The sequence below is a fragment of the Electrona antarctica genome, assembly GCF_951216825.1.
Source record: "Electrona antarctica genome assembly, chromosome: 3".
In the NCBI taxonomy this organism is placed as follows: domain Eukaryota; kingdom Metazoa; phylum Chordata; class Actinopteri; order Myctophiformes; family Myctophidae; genus Electrona; species Electrona antarctica.
In genome coordinates this window covers 22569999-22591254 of record NC_136808.1, presented here as the reverse complement: position 1 = coordinate 22591254, position 21256 = coordinate 22569999, and the positions used below count along the sequence as shown (strand labels likewise).

The 21256-nt window shown below is 41.8% G+C and overlaps 1 protein-coding gene across 4 annotated transcripts in view; it reads left to right on the top strand.

Moving 5' to 3' along the window:
• Positions 1-4186: 4186 nt before the first annotated feature.
• The window catches only part of cdhr5a (cadherin-related family member 5a), a 21309-nt gene continuing 4239 nt past the window's right edge, over positions 4187-21256 (top strand). The window contains exons 1-13 of one of the 4 annotated variants that reach the window (XM_079497306.1): positions 4187-4313; positions 4804-4976; positions 6631-6693; positions 8169-8258; positions 8369-8455; positions 9966-10070; positions 10371-10556; positions 12369-12459; positions 13590-13660; positions 15720-15926; positions 16769-16882; positions 19048-19114; positions 20717-20877. In XM_079497306.1, coding sequence (XP_079353432.1) covers positions 4220-4313; positions 4804-4976; positions 6631-6693; positions 8169-8258; positions 8369-8455; positions 9966-10070; positions 10371-10556; positions 12369-12459; positions 13590-13660; positions 15720-15926; positions 16769-16882; positions 19048-19114; positions 20717-20877 — 1509 coding nt within the window. In that variant the 5' untranslated portion in view covers positions 4187-4219. Of the gene's footprint in view, positions 4314-4803; positions 4977-6630; positions 6694-7872; positions 7939-8168; positions 8259-8368; positions 8456-9965; positions 10071-10370; positions 10557-12368; positions 12460-13589; positions 13688-15719; positions 15927-16768; positions 16883-19047; positions 19115-20716; positions 20878-21256 lie in introns of those variants that run through there. The other 3 variants (XM_079497305.1, XM_079497307.1, XM_079497308.1) reach the window with 3 other exon arrangements.

Below are 21256 nucleotides of genomic sequence, written 5' to 3'. Positions count from 1 at the left end.
ACAATTGGCCCATGTTTGGGGGAGGCCAATCTGGGAACCCATCGGCAAAAAAATAAAAATAAAAAACAGCCCCCTCTGCTGTTTGTTTCCTTTGAATTTGCCTCTGGCGACAAGCGCCAGTAGAATGTGTATAACAGGATGTTGGCCCGTTTGGCCCGGCCTCAGCCCTCCACTTCCTGTGGTGTGCCTGTGTTTCCATTCCCCCTATCAACAGTCTATACACATTCTGAATGACCTTGCTGACAGATTCGGTAGTGCAGCACAGAATTTGGGTGGGAGAAGAACAAAGGCTCTACCCCGTCAGTGGAGGTGGGGTGGGGTGCAGAGGTTTTGTGACAAGATCTACCAGCAGACCTTGGAATCAGAGGACAAAACCAGCACTCAGAAATCAAAAAGCTGCATCGGAGGCAGCCAGAAGAAGCACCCGGTGGCTTTTAATGAGGAGCAGTGGCTCAGGGGTAGAGTGACCGGATGGGAACCGCAAGGTTCCCAGTTCAATCCCTGTGGGCTCCCCCAGAGTTATCGTCAAAGTGTCCTCGAGCAAGACTCTGAACCCCTAATTGCTCCCGATGTGCAGGTTGGGGCCTTGCATGGTTTCCTCCGGCATCTGTGTGTGTGAATGTAATGCACTATCTATGTAAATGCACTATCTATCTATATAAATGCACCATTTACCATTTACCCCTGCTGGGCCCCGAAGTAGCAAATGTACATTTTCTATTTTTGCATTGCACACATTATGGTACCTACGGTTTAGCCACTCTCTTAGTGTGTTTACGAGTGTGAATGGCATTTATGGCCATTGTAGGACAAAAATAGCCGATTTGCTCAGACACTATGACGTAAAATTGTGTAAGACTAAAATCTACACTAATAGCTGAATATAGGCGGGGCTAGCGCCCCTCAAAAAGTGCATTGCGGTTGATGGTTGTATGCATCTGCCACCTGTTTACCAGTGGTGGAAAAAGTACTTAAATGTTTTACTTAAGTAAAAGTATCAATACTGCAATGTAGAATAGCCTACTCAAATGAAAGTACAAAAATATCGGCATCAAAATGTACTTGTGATTAGCTGGTAACAGACGGACGGACGCACACACACAGTCACACACACACACACACACACACACACACGGACCGACGGACACACACACACACGGACGGAGTGCAAAACATACTCTCTCCCCATGCCTTCGGCCTGGTGGAGACAAAAATAAATCTTGTACTGGTGGTGTCAACATATAAATATAAGCTACTTAAAGTACCAAAAGTAAAAAATACTGCATAATAATTGCACAGAATGTCCCATTTCACAAGCTTTCAGAGTGATTAGAAAATAGCAGATCTACAAGCTCAGTGTTGCTGTTTTCAAATAGCCAATTATGATAGGGCTGAAGTGGTTAGTGTGTGTTTTACTGTTTTGTAATGATGTGCGGGTCAAAGAGTAGGTCTGTGTTGACACATGATCAGTGTGTGATCATGTTGATTATAATATTGATCTAACTTAATACATCTACATGTGTAATCTCAGGAGCTGACATGGTGCTCCATGTTCACTCAATATTTCATTTCAACGCCAGAAAGAGACATGCAGTGTTTTCCCCAAACTTACACGAATACATTATGAACTAGAAAAAGATGGAGGGGAAAGGAACTGGTCGGAACAACGTGTTCCTTCCACGCGCTATGTCCGGCCGGGGAAACTCCCCCCTGTCCACTCCTCATGCATAGAAGGAAGCATGAGGTCAGTCCGCTGCCCCCCCAGGTTGGCAGAGGAAGTGTAGCGCCCAGGATTACATTAGATAATTGACACTGGGTGAAAGAAATGGGTTGCAAAATCCGAAATTATATATATATATTTAAAACAAAGTGCCCAGGATAGCGTTTGTGGAAAGCAGACAGATACGTGTTGATCACATGACTATGGAGATAGTGTATGCCGATTTGCGTGATGTATGGATGGAAAGTATTGTACAGAAATGTGTTTTGCCAAAATCGGCCTCATGGTGGCGCTATAACCGGCAGATGTGGCATTTCTTCCTCTGCCTAGTGGGAATGTGTGTGCATAATTTCACAGACATCGCACGCTGTGTTAATGATTTGAGGAATTTTGTTGGAAATGGACAAATCCTGCAAACTTTGGAAGGCAATCTTAGCGAATGGAATATGTGGAAGCCGACAGGTCCGTATTGATCACATGATCACATGTAGAGTGTATACCAATTTGCGTGATGTATGGATAAAATGTGTAGTAATATAAAGAAATATGTTTTCGGCCTCATGGTGGCGCTATAACAGGCCATTGTGGAAAAAATGGCATCCAGGGAGTGTGTGTGGGCACAGTTTGGGATCGACCGAGCCAACGGTGCCGGAGATTAGCTGTACACAGATGGACACACACACACACACACTTTTTTTCTTTCTTTCGTGTATCATCGTCATATCACTCATATATGTCCAGCTCAGTGTCACAAAGCCACACTCTTGTCTCTGGTTCCACTTGGAAGAGGCCAGCCTCTGAAGGAAGTCTACAGAGGACAGGTGGTAATGGAAGAGGCCAGCCTCTGAAGGAAGTCTACAGAGGACAGGTGGTGATGGAAGAGGCCAGCCTCTGAAGGAAGTCTACAGAGGACAGGTGGTGATGGAAGAGGCCAGCCTCTGAAGGAAGTCTACAGAGGACAGGTGGTGATGGAAGAGGCCAGCCTCTGAAGGAAGTCTACAGAGGACAGATGGTGATGGAAGAGGCCAGCCTCTGAAGGAAGTCTACAGAGGACAGGTGGTAATGGTCGGCACGCTGACTGACTCTGCTCAGGCTTTGCCACACTCGTAGACAACTTGTGAAGTTAATGAAATTATTAGTTTACCTACTAGGAAAGAAGAAGTAAGGGTCCTTTGGCTTACAGTTGAAAGTTGCTCTCTTTCTTGCGTGTGCTTGTGTCTTGGCCAACGCATGGTGCAACAGCCTGCAACTTAACTTAAACAATAAACTTAGCATGTAATCGTGCTGCACGCTGGTTCTGGCCAACCTCTGAATGTGATTGTGTCGACAGAGATTTGTGGAATTTATAGAGAGATTAATAAGTTGCCTCCCTGCTACGGCTACAAATCCTTCAGTGATTGAGCTTCAAAGCGCGCGATACTAAACTCTTGTATGGTTGTCTGTGTCAAAGTGGCTCAACAATTCACATGACCCCTTTTTCACCGGCTGGTTCCCGATGGGAACTGGTTCAGTTCATGACCCAGAGCTCCAAGCTCTGGGCTGGCCTGTGAAGGCACTGCAAGGCAGGCAGGCCTGTGAAGGAAGGCAGGCAGGCCTGTGAAGGAAGGCAGGCCTGTGAAGGCACTGCAAGGCGGGCAGGCAGTGCAATCTCTGCATGGCAACACAATTTATGTATGTCATGTGACATGATGACACTGTGTGCCTGTTGTTCCCACACAGACAAGAGGGGGGGGGGGGGGGGCTTGGTGTCTGTATGTGTGCCACACACAAACACATGTGTCAAAGTATAACAAGTGTGTGTGTGTGTGTGCGTGTGTGTGTGTGTGTGTGTGTGTGTGTGTGTGTGTGTGTGTGTGTGTGTGTGTGTGTGTGTGTGTGTGTGTGTGTGTGTGTGTGTGCGCCCCTGCAGTGCGTGCAGTATTCAACTGTCTTACACATGGGAATCTTTGTGTCTGTATAAGTATTTTTCATCATTGTGGACAAACTGTAAATGTCTTACAGTATTGAGACACACGGCAGCCTTTGACCTCTGTGGAGAAAAAACCCTTGATTGAAATAAAAACATCAAAAATGTAGTAATCAATGTAATTGAATATTTGTGTTCAACATGAACACTATTTTTGATATTTGGGTTAAATTTGACAACTCCAGAGGCATTCCGATGTCAGATTCCTTCCCAGGGCTTTGTGAAAGTAGCCCGGTGGCTACCATTAGAGACTGACCCACCCCTCCCACCCCCCCATCTCGCTAAAACAGATGCAAGTATTTTTTTTTCGTAGGAGGTTTGCAAAGTCCGCTGTTGGCAAAGCGCTTTGGGGGCAATATATGCCCGTAAGATGAAGTCACAAACATTGCAACTGTAGTCGACTCCCACTCGCCCCGGCAGGACAGACAAGGCTTTATGTGCACCAAGTGCCAGCTGGTACCACGGGTTCCTCAGCCTCCTCCTTAGTCGCCGTGCACTTCATTTGTTGCTGCCTCTGAAACCAGAACCGGGACATGGAACTGAAATCGAAGAGCAAACCTGCGATTATCTTCCTCGGCTGCGTGCTTGCTGTCGCCTTTTGTTGTAGTCTTTGTTCGGCTGAAAAACGTAAGTGTTGGAGCTTGTTGCTGGATTTGGGTTCAGGGTGTCGTCATCATCAGTAGGCGGTGCAATGAACTCATAATTTACACTTCGTCGGACCACGGTGTCACTCACCGACCACAGATTTTCAGATTTTAACTGCATAACGCAGAGCATGTTTTTTTATTGAGAGTTTTACACTGCAATGTTTACTGTATATGCACTTTTGATGGGCTTTCTCTTTGTGTGTGTGTGTGTGTGTGTGTGTGTGGGGGGGGGGGGATTTGGGGGAGTGAGAGAGAGAGAGGGATATTTTTATCATGTACAAATGTGGCATTCCACAAACAAAACCTCATCAATTCTCATCTCAGTATAATTCCCCTCAAGGCCCTAATTTCCATCCCGCTAGGCTTAGAGGCATTTGTTTGTTTGTTTGTTTGTTTGTTGTTGTTGTTGTTGTTGTTGTTGCTGCGTGGCGTGGCGTGCCGCCTCTAATTCTCTCAACACTCTTATCCAGTTTGCACAGTCTCTCATGACGCCGTGTCGATACAAGAGAACAGCACCGTCGACCTCCTGGTCGCCAACGTCGAGTCAGGTCCTGACGTAACGCTCACCATCGTACAGAACCATGAGGACTTCTTCTACTTACAGGGAAATGAACTGATGGTTAGGAAAGGATTGGATTATGAGGTAATCCTCCTCGCCGCAGCGTTAAGAACGTCTGGGTCACATCCAGCAAGATGCAAAAAAATACTTCATGATCATTCATGGTCTCGTTTTTATTGTTGAATCTGATCTGATCTGATATTAACAAGCATCTAATTTACATTGACCGTAACCCCATTTAGACAGTGAGGACGATTCTACAAATCCTGACAGTTTTCTGAAAGACCTATGTTTCTACAGTAGGTTCTCAAAGTTTGTCATGTCAAGGAACCCCAAAAATTATATGAATTTGGCAGCCGACCACAATCTGAAAATATGTTGTTCCAGGGACCCTCCCAGAAGCAAAGATTTGAGTTAAAAACTCTGAAAGAAAATATATTCAAAGATTTGCGCCACATTTTCACGATTTTTCAAAACAATAGCAGATCTACAAGCGCGTAGTGCGGCACTCACTGCCGCGCTATGAGCTTGTAGATCTGCTATTTTTCAATAGCTAAAGTATAACATAATGCTTTAAAGCACCAAAAGGGGTTCCCGCCCTGAATGGGTTACGTACCACTATGTAACTTTCCTCTGAACCCGGTTTCCGTGCTGAAATCTTTACCATTGAGCTAATAGAGCCGGCCTCATGCTCGCTCAGGGGATACATTGAATCTTGACCATCAGGTCAAAAGTCTTGTCACATCCTGTGTCTAGGTGTCAAAGGTCATGACAATTCCCATAATGCTTTGGTCCACTGTTCCTCCTTGTGGATAGGGGGAGGGCTGTCTTACTGAGACAACATGTAGTCCAAGGACTGTCTAAAGAGGACGAGACGCGAAGACCGTACGGGCGACGCCATGTTGCTTATGGTGCTCCATGGAAGGAAAGAAACATGCGCAGTTGAGACCAAGGAAGCTGAACGCGGAAGTGTTGGCTGCATATAGCCCATTGCGCATGTTTCTTTCCTTCCATGGAGCACCATAAGCAACATGGCGTCGCCCGTACGGTCTTCGCGTCTCGTCCTCTTTAGACAGTCCTTGATGTAGTCCAGGAAATAAGTGAGCCAAGTGTCCATGACATCATGGAGCCCATGGACACATCTAAAAGCACATATTACCCACATAAAAACCCCAGGAAAGTCCCAAACATCATTAAAATAAGATCTGGTTGCAAAAGGGGTGAATTGGCCCTTTAAGATTATGGATGTTTAAAGCAGCACTTTGCCCATGTTCATATGATTGGTCCTCACTAGATGTTCATTATAAGATGGCTATTTCTGTCTACTTAGTCATGACATACCTGGGGTCATTTCAAACAAGATTTCAAAGTATATTCAATTTGTTTAAAATCCATGCAAGAACAATGGTGTCTATTTTTGTGCGCTTTTCCAGGAAGAGAAAAGCATTAGATTCTAAATAGATTGGAATCCCCACAGATGATGTCATTGGTAGGCAGGTTTCTGAACTGTCCACAGCCCTCCTCTGAGACGCAGAGTGGTATAGAAGAAGCAAACGGTACCATTTTTTAAATAAATAACATTAGTGAGGATAAATTATAATTATGATGTCATAAAGTTGAAAATAGCTGAATATCATTGCTGATACAGAATGTTGTGTGTGTGTGTGTGTGTGTGTGTGTGTGTGTGTGTGTGTGTGTGTGTGTGTGTGTGTGTGTGTGTGTGTGTGTGTGTTTTCAGTTATTACCCAGTGAGGATGCTGTTGTGGTACGAGTTCAATGCAGCAGAACAGACTCCATATCTGTAAGTGTTAAGATCAAATAAATCATAATATGCTAATGTATGGTGTTCTCAAACCTATTAAGTTCAAGGATCAACAGTTTAGTACAGTATGCGTAACGGCCTTTGGACCCCCATAAAGAGCCGGAAGGGTCCATCTGTACACTCTCGGAGTTACAGACCTTTAGGGTCCATCCTAACTATCAATCCTTTAGCTTTTGGGAAATGTAGACTGTTAATATATGATAACATCATAATTTAAAGCTGCTATAAGCAATAGGCCTAATATGTCAAATTTGTAATGGCCTTTTTTCTTCTTTTTTTGTATTCAGACAGCCAGCAATGGGTAGAACGCTCCCAAAAAAACTGTGTCTGTGACACATCTAGGCGCCGCGATCTGCATTCAAAGATTTTCCTAGAAGCTTTGTCATTGGTCGATTGGCCTGTCTACTTCCTGATTGGTTAGTCATTGCGACCGGGTTTCTTTTCGACCAATGACAAAGCTTCTAGGAACATCTTTGAACGCAGATTGTGGCCCCTAGACTAATTTTTGTTGTGAGCGTTCTAAAAAAAAAAAGGAAAAAAAGGTCATTCAAATGTTGACATAACTATAGACGCCTTATCAGACGACGTCACACTGATAAGAAACAGCATGCGCGCGGACAAAGGCAGCAGAAGAACACCACCTCTCATAAGATGCAATGGAAAAGTTCTAACTGCACTCACGTGTAAAAAATGCCTCATCAAACTTTCAGATGCTGTTTTTCTCCCAGTGTGGAGGAAGAATGATTAGGATTTTTATTGTGATCTCTCGCCCTTGAAATATATAATCCTTGGTTTCTGTTGTGTTTGAACAATAATAGCAATTCAAAACAGTTGTCCTCAAAACCACACATCCAGTCGCTGTCATAAGAACGGGAGGTGCGCTCATGAACACGGCAGCAGAGCCTATTTGTGCACGGCTGCACGCGCACCTGCAGTCCATCAAGTATAATTTATGCTTCGTCCCGCGATGGTGTCGCGCACGCAGACCTCTACGCTCACAACAGTCGCATCTGCGATGCGATGTGAGCTTGTATATCAGCTGTTCTCTGTGCGCAACACTGTTGGGCTTTGAAGTATAAATGTCTCCTAGGGTGCACCTCACTAGCCAACTCACAAGAGGAGGTTAAATGGACTGAAACCAGCGCTCCCCAAAACAACAGGTTTGGAGATCTGTTGGGAATTGATTACATGAAACAGTCACCCGTGCGCCCAGTCCCAATGTTTGTAAACAAATAATTGGTCTATTGCTTCTTAGGCTATAGCAGCTATCCAATTTATTTCATGAATATTATTATTATTTTATAAATACAAATATTTGTCGTAGAAAGGAGTGGGCAAGACAATGCCCCGTTATGTTTACAAATGGAAGTCCCTGGCCTGAAGTCCCCATGCTCATGTGTATAGTGCTTTTATTCATGTCATGTGGAGTGATTCATTCTTTCCCTGTGTTTAAGGTAAATGTGTCGGTGGAGGTTTTTGTGGAAAATGTCAACGATAACCCTCCGAACTTTGCACAGAACCACTATGTCCTGGACGTCAATGAGGTGAGACACTTACATTTAAAAATGACTTTTCATAAAACCCCTTTTCATTTATACAACCGCTTGCAGTTTGAATACTACTGTAGCTGATGATGGATTTCTCTCCCATGTAGCTTACTCCAATCAATACCAGCGTTGGACTGATAGAAGCTACAGATATTGATTCAGATATACTGTATTACCGCTTAGAATCTGCAATGGTAAGACTATACATTATATACAGTATCTATAACAGGGGTGCCCAAAAGGTAGATCGTGATCTACTATAGTAGATCACAAAGGCTGTGCAGGTATAGACCACATGACATTCCCCTAAAAATATATAGAATTAAAATATATATTAAAGGAAAATGCCACTTGACTTAAGTTGACTTGATTGATTGACATCACAAAGGGCCTGTCAGCTCCAACCCACGCAATACTTTGTTTTCAAGAGTGACAGTACTATAGTAGCATTACAAAGTTACAAGAAAAGAAAACCCTTCTAATTCCATTCTGTAGATCGGCTATTTTCAAATTGGCTAATGTATGTTTTCTAATCAAAATTAAAATCTCCAAAGTAACTAGTAGTAACTAATGTTTTCAAATAATAAAAGTAAAAATGTTGTATTGGAAATTAAGAAAAGAGCAACATAAACAGCTGAGGGATTCAGATAATTAAATTGTAATAAATGTGATGAAATAATAAATGACCTTAAAGCTGCTATAAGCAATATTATGTCAACATCTTAATGATTTTTTTTTTTGGTATTCAATTTCAGGTATTCAGTAAAAAATTTAGTCTCTGTGACTGTGACACATCTAGGGGCCACAATCTGCATTCAAAGATGTTCCTAGAAGCTTTGTCATTGGTCGAAAAAAACCCGGTCGAAATGACAGAAGTAGACAGGCAAATCGACCAATGGCAAAGCTTCTAGGAAAATCTTTCAATAGCAGCCCAAACCACACCATCGGGTCGCGTCGGGACAAAAACCACACCAATGTAACTGAGTTGCATTGGTGTGGTTGACCTTAAAGGACCACTTCACCACTTTTCAACCTATCTTCATATAATTGGTCCTCACTAATAATCATGATAAAATGGCACATTTTTTTTCTACTCAGTCTGTGTCTCATAGGAGGGCTGTGGGCAGTTCAGAAACCGTCCTCCAGTGTCATCATCGATGGGGAATCCAAGCTAATAGAAACTGCAGGCTTTCTAGTCCTGAAAAGTTGCAATGCGAAAATGGAAGCTATCTGCCTAATGATGATGTCACTGGAGGACGTTTTCTGAACTGCCCACACAGTCCTCCTATGAGACACAGACTGAGTAGGGGAAAAACATTGCCATTATATCATGATTATTAGTGAGGACCTATGAGATGGGTTGAAAAGTGGTGAAGTGAAATGAAATGAAATGAAATGAAATGAAATCTATATTTACCCAGGGTATCTGGGCTAAGCTCAAGAACTTGTTTCCAGCCAGGCCCTGCTCATAGAACACATTTCATCGTAGTGGTTGATGCCTTGTTCAAGGGCATTTCAGCGGTGGTATTTTTTAACGTGTCGGACGGCTGATTCGAACTGGGAACCTTCCGGTATCTAGACCGCGCCGCTATCCGTTCGGCCACCGCTGCCACAGTGGTCCTTTAAGAACGGTGTGGTTTGAGCTTAACAGTATGAGAGTATATATTGTACAGTAACAGGGTTTATACATTGTTTTGTCACCAGGAGAAGTATTTCCGCTTGGAGAGCGTCAACGTTCCAAAGATTCTCGTGGCAAACACGTTGGAATACGACGTCATACAGAAGGTCTCTCTTGTTCTGCACGTACAGGTACAACCAAACGCTGAAAATGATCATGAATAATGACTATTAATTAGTACACAGCAGTGTTGTTTTTGACAGCAAATTTCAATTTTAGTTTTAGTCATAGTCTTTTGAATAAAAGTAGTTTTTCACATTTTAGTCACTTTAGGTCTCCTGTTTTTATTTAGTCAGAGAAAAAGGGTAGTCGACGAACATTTTTCGTCTTAGTTTTAGTCGACGGAAACGACTCTGGTACACAGCGGTACACATTTACACAGGAGGATGATGTAATAATGTTGTCTCCCTATATATATATACACGTTCCAGGACACATTCGACAGCTCTTTGACCAAGGAGCCCTTCTTCACGGCCGTGGCCACCATCACAGTGAACGTGAAGGACATCGACAACCGGCCTCCATGGTTCCAGCCGTGCACCAGGGCCAACCTGGGCATCGCCAAGCTATGTGTGAGCACCAACTACAAGGGCAGAGTCAACCTGACTGAGAAAGAGGTGAGGCATCATCATCATCAGTGATGTTGTTTTTGGCAGCAATTTTCTATTTTTAGTTTTAGTCATAGTCTCTTGAATAGGCTATAGTTTTCATTTAGTTTTAGTCACATTTTTAGTCACCCGGAATGTTTTAAGACTAAATCTACGGTTGATTTAGTCAACTAAAATGTGTTTTGGCGGGCCATGATGCCGTCGTAATGGCTGTTTTTACACTTGCTGAAAAGAGCCGATCTACAAGCTCAGATTGTAGATCAGCTATTTTCAGCATGCAACCAAAGAAATGACTCATACTGGATCTCTTGTCCACTAGTCCCTTCCTAACATTTTAGTCTAGTTTATATTTAGTCATCATAGCTTAGTTTTTATTTCGTTTTTGTCTACGTCGTTTTTGTCGACGAAATTGTCTTAGTCTTAGTTTGTCATCATAGCTTAGTTTTTATTTGGTTTTTGTCAGTGGAAAAAGGTAGTTGACGAACATTTTTCGTCTTAGTTTTAGTCGACAAAATCAACACAAATACAAAGTGGCTCAATTAAGTGCATATAACGAATGACTGAACAGAACGGCTCTGGATGAACACTTACATGACAGAATGGTGATGAATGAATGAACAAGCAAAAGGGACCCACCAAGGGACCTCACCCCAAAACCCTAACGAACAACAGGGGCACAACTACAACTGAAAACCTAACACGCAAAACTAACACTCCTTCCCGAAGGGAGTGAAATTAAAGGGAAGGCAAAACAACACATAAACTAACAAAACTAAACAGACATGACGAAACTAACATAAGTAGGCGGCTGGCGGAAAGGCCAACGCTAAGCAGTACGTGTTTCCTCTTCAGAGTCCAGGCAGAGACTGAGCTTTATAGTGCAGGTAGCCACGCCTGAGCTGCCACAGGACCAATAGGGGCTGATCAGGCTCCAAGCCAGGCCCTCCTCAGGACGGCAACACATTAGGGACACGTCACTCAGCACCTGCAGGGGACAGAAGCACACACAGTACCAGACAGCATAATAGGCACTCCTCCTATAACCTGTACCTGCTAAACAAGCCTACTAATAAATATATATAGATATAATAGCATTAGCTCTATATATATTTATCACTACTAATCAAACATAATAATAATAACAAAAACGGCTGTTACACCCATACGTGTGAGTTATTTGTCAGGCATGCCCAAATATGGTAGTATATATAATCTACAGCTGATTTAGTCGAACAAAATGTATTTTGGCGGGCCTGGATGCCGTCGTAATGACGGCAACGCGCCGCGAGCTTGTAGATCGGCTATTTTCAGCATGCAACCAAGTGTAAAATGACTTATACTGGATCTCCTAACATTTTAGTCTATTTTTTATTTGTTGACGAAATTGCCAGTATATTTAGTCTTAGTTTTAGTCATCATAGCTTAGTTTTCATTTAGTTTCCATTTAGTTTTCCTCAGTGAAAAAAGGTAGTAGATGAACATTTTTCGTCTTAGTTTTACTCGGCGAAATCAACAGTGCTGCACTCCCTGTGGTGGTGTGGAACGCGTGTGTCAAGTTTGAAGTTCTGGGGCGAACAGTTCTCAAGTTACAAGGATTACAGAGGTACACACACAAGTACAGAGATGTGGTGCATTTATAGATACAGGTATATAGATGATGGAATTTCGAGCAAATGTGGTTGGCAATGAAATCGAATCAGGGTCAGAAATAACTTATTAACAGTAATTAATCGCACCCATCCTCAACCTCGCATCAGTGGAGAAGAATGCATGTTGTTTATATATTATTGGATTATTTAACTAATGCTCTTTTTCCCACAGGATGGGCCTTTAGCATTGGATCCTGGCCCTGTGTTTGCCAGGGATGGAGACAAGAACAGGAGTGAGCAGATCAGCTACAAAATACTTAGAGGTATGGTGTGTGTGTGTGTGTGTGTGTGTGTGTGTGTGTGTGTGTGTGTGTGTGTGTGTGTGTGTGTGTGTGTGTGTGTGTGTGTGTGTGTGTGTGTGTGTGTGTGTGTGTGTGTGTGTGTGTGTGTGTGTGTGTGTGTGTGTGTGTGTGTGTGTGTGTGTGTGTGTGTGTGTGTGTGTGTGTGTGTGCACATTTTCCGTAGTAATATGTATGTATCTGTTTGTCTGACTGTGTTTTCTGCCCAATGGTTAAGAGATAAGACTGACATCATAGTAGTGCAGTCGCATCCACTTGCTGTTGCAGCATCATATAATTATGTCTTCCCCGAATATGGCTCCAGCCTGGAATAATGGTGAAGGTCACAGTGACCTTCCATTGACCGGCACTGACCACCAAATTCATTTCAGCTCATTCTTGACTGCAAGTGGATGGTTGTGCAAAATGTAAAGGCATTCCTGAGATATTGTGTTCACAGTGTTGGGATGTATGTACTGTATACGGACAGACCTACAGTATAAGTTAGTACAGACAAGCCTCCGGTTGGAGCTTTCGCCAGAAAATATTTTGTGACAGACGTGAATTAGCCCTTCGCTAAGTCCCTCCCCAAACCGTCCTTGTCCAATAGGTACGTTAGCAGTGAGGAGACAGGTCAAGCTGTCCTTCTCACCCATTGAGATGCATGTTAAATGACGGGATTTCTCCATATAAATAATGGATCATCATGACCTGCATAGCAACAGTTGCTAAGCTATTTGGATTGGCATTGGACAATCGCTTTTTGGGGTGGGGTTTAGCGAAGGGCTAATTGACCAACCACAAACCTTCTTACACCGGCTGACAGAGCTCTCCAGGAACAAGTATGTATGTAAACATTAAAAAATATTAATGATATTTTTAATACTTATTATTATTATTAAAAAACATCTCTACTTATTTGACAAGCTTATATATTGTAGAAGAAAAGGAGGCACTGGAGCAGCTGGACAGTTTTGGCCCTTATTTTATTAACAGGGTGCAAGTAGTAAAGCGACAACGTTTTGATGTTCAGTTACATCTTCGTCAGGTCATGATATATTATATATTGTATTGTATTAACAAGATTTCTTTTGTTGGTTTGTTTTTTTTTCCAGGAAATGAGGGCAGTATATTCCAGATTGACGAGGAGACAGGAAACATCTCCATGGCTAAAGCTGCTGATATTGTTGGTCCAATAACCCTCACTGTTCTGGTACCAATCTAGTCTAGTCCTTTATATTGTTCTTGATTTCGTCGACTAAAACTATGACGAAATTCTTTCGTCGACTACCTTTCTTTTACTGACGAAAACTAAATGGAAACTAAATGAAAACTAAGCTATGATGACTAAAACTAAGACTAAATATATTGACAATTAAAACTAGATTAAAATGTTAGGAAAGGACTAGTGGACAAGAGATCTAGTATATAATAAGTAAAAGACAAGTTATTTTACACTTGGTTGCATGCTGCAAATAGCCGATCTACAAGCTCACAACGCATAACACTGCGAGCTTGTAGATCGGCTATTTTCAGCAAGCGTAAAATCAACCATAACGACGCCATCAAGGCCTGCAAAAATGCATTTTTGTCAACAAAAAACAACTGTAGATTTAGTCAACTACAATCGCATGACATTTAATCGCCTAAAACTAGACTAAACACTAAAGCATTTCGGATGACTAAAATATGAGTAAATTCAATTTTATTCAAAAGACTATGACTAAACTAAAATCTAATTTGCTGCCAAAATCAACACTGTTCTGCACCGATTCCAAGTCATTTGCAAAGGCTTCACAGAGAAAGCTACTGTAGAGACAGAGAAAGCTACTGTAGAGGGTAAATAACAGACTTAATCTGTACGGCGTGGCTCTGCAAGAGGCTATCTGTCTATGACAGACAGTGTTGATTTATAAAACTAAGACCAAAAATGTTCGTCGACTACCTTTTTTCACTGAGGAAAACTAAATGGAAACTAAATAAAAACTAAGCTATGTATGTAGACTAAAACTAAGACTAAATATACTGACAATTTTGTCAACAAATAAAAACTAGTGGACAAGAGATCCAGTGTAAGTCATTTTACAATTAGTTGCATGCTGAAAATAGCAGATCTACAAGCTCACAACGCGTCGCGCTGTAACGCATTGTGAGCTTGTACATCAGCTATTTTCAGGATTATTTAACCCATTCTGGGCAGGGTTGTTTTAAGCATTGTAACGCGCGATTCATACTCCTATTTTAGAGCCGAATAAAAGTCGGTTCGGCTCTGTAGAGCCTACAATGTGACGTCATTTGAGGTTCGGCGGGGCGGGTACCGTCCTAAAGTCGGCTCTTCGGTGCTACTGAAAATTTGTGACGAGCCGAAATCATTTCGGCACTACAGCAGGAGTATGAATCGGCCCTTATACTTTAGCTTTTGAAAAATAGCTCATAGCGTGGCACCGAGTGCCCCGCTACGAGCTCGTAGATCTGCTATTTTTTAAAAATCGTGAAAATGTGGTGCAAATCTTTGAATAAATATTATTTCAGAGTGAACATTTATATTTTCAGATGGGGGTCGGCGGCCAATTACATATATTATTGGGGGTCCTTGACATGAAAACACTGACATAGAAACATAGGGGTTTTCATAAAATTGTCAGGATTTAGAAGACATTTGTAGAATCGTCCTCAGGGTCTAAATGGGTTAAGGATTGCACACATGAATAGTTAGTTAGTTAGTTAGTTTCATTTATTTGTCCATGTATGGAAATTTGTCTTCGGTCTCAACAGTAAAAAACAAACAGTTACAACAACAGCAACAACACTTAACACAATTATTTTCTCATGGCAAAAAAAAAGTGCAGGACAACAGTGGCAAATACATTGGAAAAACAAACAAATCTAGCGAGACATGGTATCATTTAGTGCCTTAATGGCATTTGGTATGAAGGAATTTAAAAAAATGTTACGGTTAGCTCTTGGCACTTTGTACCGTCTACCAGAGGGAAGTAGCTCGAACTCCCTGCAGAGTGGATGAGAGGGGTCGTTTGCTATCTTGACAGCTTTTTTACGAAGTACCTGCTTGTAAATACAGCCTAATTGTTGCTGTCTCTTCCCAATGATTTTAGATGCTAGGTTTACTATTCGCTGCAGCTTGCCTCTTCCTTTTACATTTAGATTATATTCATCATTGACATCTTGGGCCGTCTCTCTGACACACCGTTTTCTATATACCTCCTGCTTGGATGTCATGGTTCCAGGCCTCACAGGTGACCAACAGGGACCAGTTTGCTGTGACCCAGGTGACCATAGAGGTGATGAGGAAGAGCCGGAACCCTCCGCGCTTCGAGAAGGAGCGCTACGAGGGATACATCTACAGCAACTCTGTCCCCGAGAGCATGATCCTCAGAGACAGGGCTTCCAACAGGCCCTTCAGAGTCAGGGCCAGGGACGAGGACTTTGCCACTGTGAGTGACGACGTCCCTTTCAGTTTTATTTGAAATAAAAGCAGTGGTGGAAAAAGTACTCAAATGTTTAACATAAGTAAAAGTATAAATACTGCAATGTAGATGTACTCTGTTACAAGTAGAAGTACCGTATTAAAAATGTACTCAAGTAAAAGTATTGGCATCAAAATGTAAAAGTACTCGTATTGCAGAATGTCCCATTTCTCAAGTTCAAAATGTGTACAAAATCTTTTGAAAATAGCCGATCTGTCGCTTGTAGATCGGCTATTTTCAATTGGCCAACATGTATATAGGGCTGGAGTGGTTAATGGATGGTTTTCTAATCAAAATTACAATCTCCAAAGTAACTAGTAACTAAAGTTTTCAAATAAATGTTGTGGAATAAAAGTACAATATTTGGATCCAACATGTAGTGAAGTAGAAGTGAAAGTATTGGAAATTGGAAATACTCAAGTAAAGTACAAATTCCTCAAAATTAAATGTATGTACAGTAAATGTATTTAGTTACTTTCCACCACTGAATAAAAGCCTATAACTGCTACTTTGAATAAATGGCATTTGATTGTACAAATTGCTTGATTACATTAAATAGCCACACAAAATGCGAGGAATGTTTAATCCTTACTTCTTTTAAATGAGTTTCTTTGTCAGACGCTTTGATCAGTTTGCGGTCGTGCACCGGGGTGTGAATACAGATGTTTTGATCTATTTCATTGTGTCTGTGTGGACCAGGGTGTGAATCCAGATGTTTTGATCTGTTATCTGTTTCATTGTGTCTGTGTGGACCAGGGTCTGAATCCAGATGTTCTGATCAGTTAATTTCTTTGTGGGTGCGGGACCAGGGTGTGAATCCAGATGTGAAGTACGAGGTGCAGTACAGCAGCTACGTCAACGTGACATCAGAGGGCTTCATCGTTCTGAAGAGAGTTGTGAAGACAGAGTCCTTTGCACTTCAGGTAGTATAACAATCAGTGTTGATTTCGTCGACTAAAACTAAGACGAAAAATGTTCAACTTTTTTTCACTGAGGAAAACTAAATGGAAACTAAATTAAAACTAAGCTACGATGACTAAAACTAAGACTAAATATACTGACAATTTCGTCAACAAATAAAAACTAGACTAAAATGTTAGGAAGGGACTAGTGGACAAGAGATCAAGTATAAGTCATTTTACAATTAGTTGCATGCTGAAAATAGACGATCTACAAGCTCACCTGATGCCGTCGTCATTACGACGGCATCAAGGCCCGCCAAAATACATTTTGTTCGACTAAATCAGCTGTAGATTTAGTCGACTAAAATCTTATGATATTTAGTCGACTAAAACTAGACTAACACTAAAACATTCCAGGTGACTAAAATATGACTAAAACTAAATGAAGTTTCATTCCAAAGACTATGACTAAAACTAAAACTAAAATAGCCAATAGCTGCCAAAAACAACACTGACTGACAGTACTGCAATAATGAACTGACAGTAACACAGTTAGGGATGTCCCGTTTCTTTGCTCCAGATCCGATTCCGATCATTTGATTTTGAGACATTACCGATCTTTCCCGATCCAATCTTTATGTTTTTATATAACATTTGTGCCATATCACAATAGTATAATAATGTATGTCATTCTAGTGTAGTCTGTTGTGTTGCCTTTCAATTATTCAAAGGCAAAATGTGACATTTTGTCTCATTGTGGGTTTTTTTTTCTATGAAAGCATGTAATCATAGCAAAATAATGATGTATTGGTTAATTAGAGTGACTAGTTTTGAAACTACAGCTCATAGAGCTGAAGTCAAGTTAAAACTCTTATTATCTCTCTCATTCAGAGAGAGTACTACAGAGTACAGACACCTATCCTATCATGTTTTTTTAGTTTTTCTGATTTTAGTAACGCAATTAATTTAAACATAAATGGGTGGGTAATTTTGGGGCAGGTATTTTTGCCTGAAATTCATAATGCTAGTATTCTTACATCATCACCTATCATCATAAGTGTCTTTCACGCCTCTGAGTGTCAGGTGGTCGTATCGGGACATCTAAACACAATCATCTGTCAGTATTAATACAAAATAATAATCTTAAATAACTCCAGTAATAAATGGAATACTGCATTCATAATAATCTCACAGCACTACAGTATAATAAACCGAATACTACATGAATCACTTGACAGCACCACAATAATACATTACTACATTAAAACTCTTACTGTACATACTTCAATAATAATCTTTACAGTACTACATGAATAACCTTACAGTTGTACATGAATCATCTGACAGTAGCAGTGTTGTAGGTGTGTGTAGAGCGGTGGTTTTCACCAAATGGACGTGTACGGGTCCATTTGGTTTCATTTTACGCTCTCAAGAGTTAAATGAGGTTTCATTTTACGCTCTCACGAGTTAAATTATTGTCTACACGATTAGAGAATGTAGAAGAATTGTTATTTTTGATCAACATTTCAATACATGCATGGAATTGTGGACAAAATGATTAACCCGGCAACAAAATGTTCTATCGTCTCGGCTCTGAGAGACAAAATCTCGTGAAATGGTGGTCCCGTCCGTACGTGGCTCAAATGCAGAATAATACATAATGGGCCTTGATATGAAAAGGGTTGAAAACCGCTGGTGTAGAGAGACACTTGTCGTCCAATGATCCCTGGGTCGGTGGTTCGAATCCCGGCTCCTCCTGTCCACATGTCGAAGTGTCCTTGGGCAAGACATTGAACCATACCCCCTTTTTGAAACTAGCTCCTTGCCACTCGCCCTACACACTTCCACTTGGTTTGAGCATAGATATATAAATCATAGAGACGGCACTGGATGGGATGGCAATCCCAGTGCCATCTCTGTTATTTATATATCTATGCTCAAACCAAGTGGAAGTGTGTAGGGCGAGTGGCGAGGAGCTAGTTTCAAAAAGGGCCCTACATTGCCTCCAATGAGTGTGAGCTCGCACCATTGGTGTGTGTGAATGTGGGAAGTGAGGACGCTGGCATCAACTGTTTCGCCGCTTCACCTCCCAATGTATGAATGAATGAACCATTGTAAAGCGCTTTGAGAACTTGGAAAAGCTCTATAAAAATGCATTCATTCATTGTCTTTACATGTGCATGCAGCTCAGAGCAGTGGATGCCTCTACGGGAGAGTTTGGTACATCAGCGCTTTCCGTTCAAGTTATACCAGGTAAGACGCCCTGCTTGGTGTGGAACACGAACCGTTTTGCCACCAGCATTAATTAATCTATCTATCACGCATTGCCAAGGTTTTATCGCACGTAACACTTTGAAGAGCCAAATATCCGTAACCGCATGTTACAATGACAAAATGCTGTGTGTGGTGTCTTGACCGGTTGTTGTTCTCTCGGTCGGTGGTGGAAAAACCTGACCGTGAGTATCACAGCGCCTGCTGTTGGCCGTTGAAAAACCTTGTTTTCACCAGAAACGACATTCATTGCGTCGATTTGGAGATACAGGGCTTTGAATGCAGCCCATACAGTGCAAGTGGATGCGCGCGCATCTTCAAAATGGCTGCGGCCACTGTCCCACTTTGACTGTTATGCTAACGAACGGCAGCTAACGATTCGATCGGATCAAAACATGGATTAAAGAATATAAACCCTGGAAAACGTAGCCTACGGTTCTGGCAGGCTAGACGATTAATTTAAGCCTACGGTTACTACGGTTCTGGCGGGCTGCATGCTAATATACACACTCCCTTGCTGCTATGTCCCATTTCTGTTCAGCACATTTGAACGGTATGTACTGAAAGGACACATTTACTGTGAATCCAAACATTTTAACATGCTGAATGTGAACATAATAACGCTGCCGGGGAAGAAACCACCTAACTCCATTTTTGAGATTTTAGATGTTTTTTTTTTTTTTTTTGCATACATCAGTGCTATTGGACACCCTTTACTGTCTGTGTGTTTGTTAAAAAAATATTGAACCATTGAAAAGTAGTAAAAAGCGCTTTGGACAAAACCTCTTAACTCTATTGGACCCTCAAACTGTCTGTTAAAAAAGTAACTAACTCCTCTCCCCCCTCATGGAACTTTGATGAGGCTGTATTGCTTTGTTTTCCAAATGGTTTTGCCCGCAGGACAAGCGCATCAAAAAGTTAATGTCAAGCCCTGCTACAGTATGTGAGGGATGGTATATAAACCCATCATCCTAAGCAATGTACAAAGAAAGCAGGTGTTTAGTGTGTATCAATTTAGAATGTTCAAATTGTGATGTTCTCGCACACACGACGAGTACCGGTTCATTTTGAATTCAGCAATTTGTTGGTGTTTTAAGCATTGTCATACTTTAGCTATTGAAAAATAGCAGATATACAAGCTCATAGCGCGGCACCGAGTGCCGCGCTACGAGCTTGTAGATCTGCTATTTTTGAAAAATCGTGAAAATGGGGCGCAAATCTTTGAATATATATTCTTTCACAGCGAACGTTTACTTTTAAACTCAAATATTTGCTTCTGGGGAGGGGGGGTCCCTGGAACAACATATTTTAAGATGGGGGTCCGCAGCCAAATACAGATTCTAGGGGTCCTTGACATGAAAAAGGTTGAGCACCACCGATATAGAAACATGGGTTTTTCAGAAAACTGTCAGGATTTAGAAGCCTTTTTTAATCGACCTCAGTCCAAAATGGGTTAACACTTCATTGATTTATAACAGTACATAATTAAGAAGTAAGTAAGTAAGTAAGAAACCCTAGAGGGGCTTATAGGAGCTAACCTCCCCCATTTACATACACTTTGATTTCATTTTTTTTGTTTGGCAGCGGTGGCCGTCCCCTCGGAGTCGGGGGGCGGGTACCGTGCAGGTGACATGGCGCTCCTTGGCCTGGTCATGGCTGCCCTGCTGGTCCTCTGTCTCATCGTGATTGGCTTCCTGGTTTCCCGCTTGAGGAAGGGGACCGCTAATCTTAACAAACTGTCAGAGGTGAGTATCATTCAATGAGGTTTTTTTGTTTGTTTTTATTTATTTTTAACTGAAGGAGTCTAGCCGTCTATAAAGCTGCGTTCAGACTTGAATATATATATATTCACCTCGGTTCATCCCGTTTTGTGCTGTGCCAGGTCGCGCCGCGCCCGTTCGCGCAATTCTCGTCTTTGCATTGACTTTGTACTGTATGTAATTGCGCCGCTCTAACCATCCAAGTCTGAACGCACCTTTAGAGTCCGTGTGTGTGTGTCCAGAGCTGATCTCGTAAATCGCTGGACCGATCAGTAGGGTTTGTCCTGATCCGATCACATGATCGGAAATCGGATCGGGACATCCCTAGTATGATCAATATTATATCCATATCATGATATTAGAC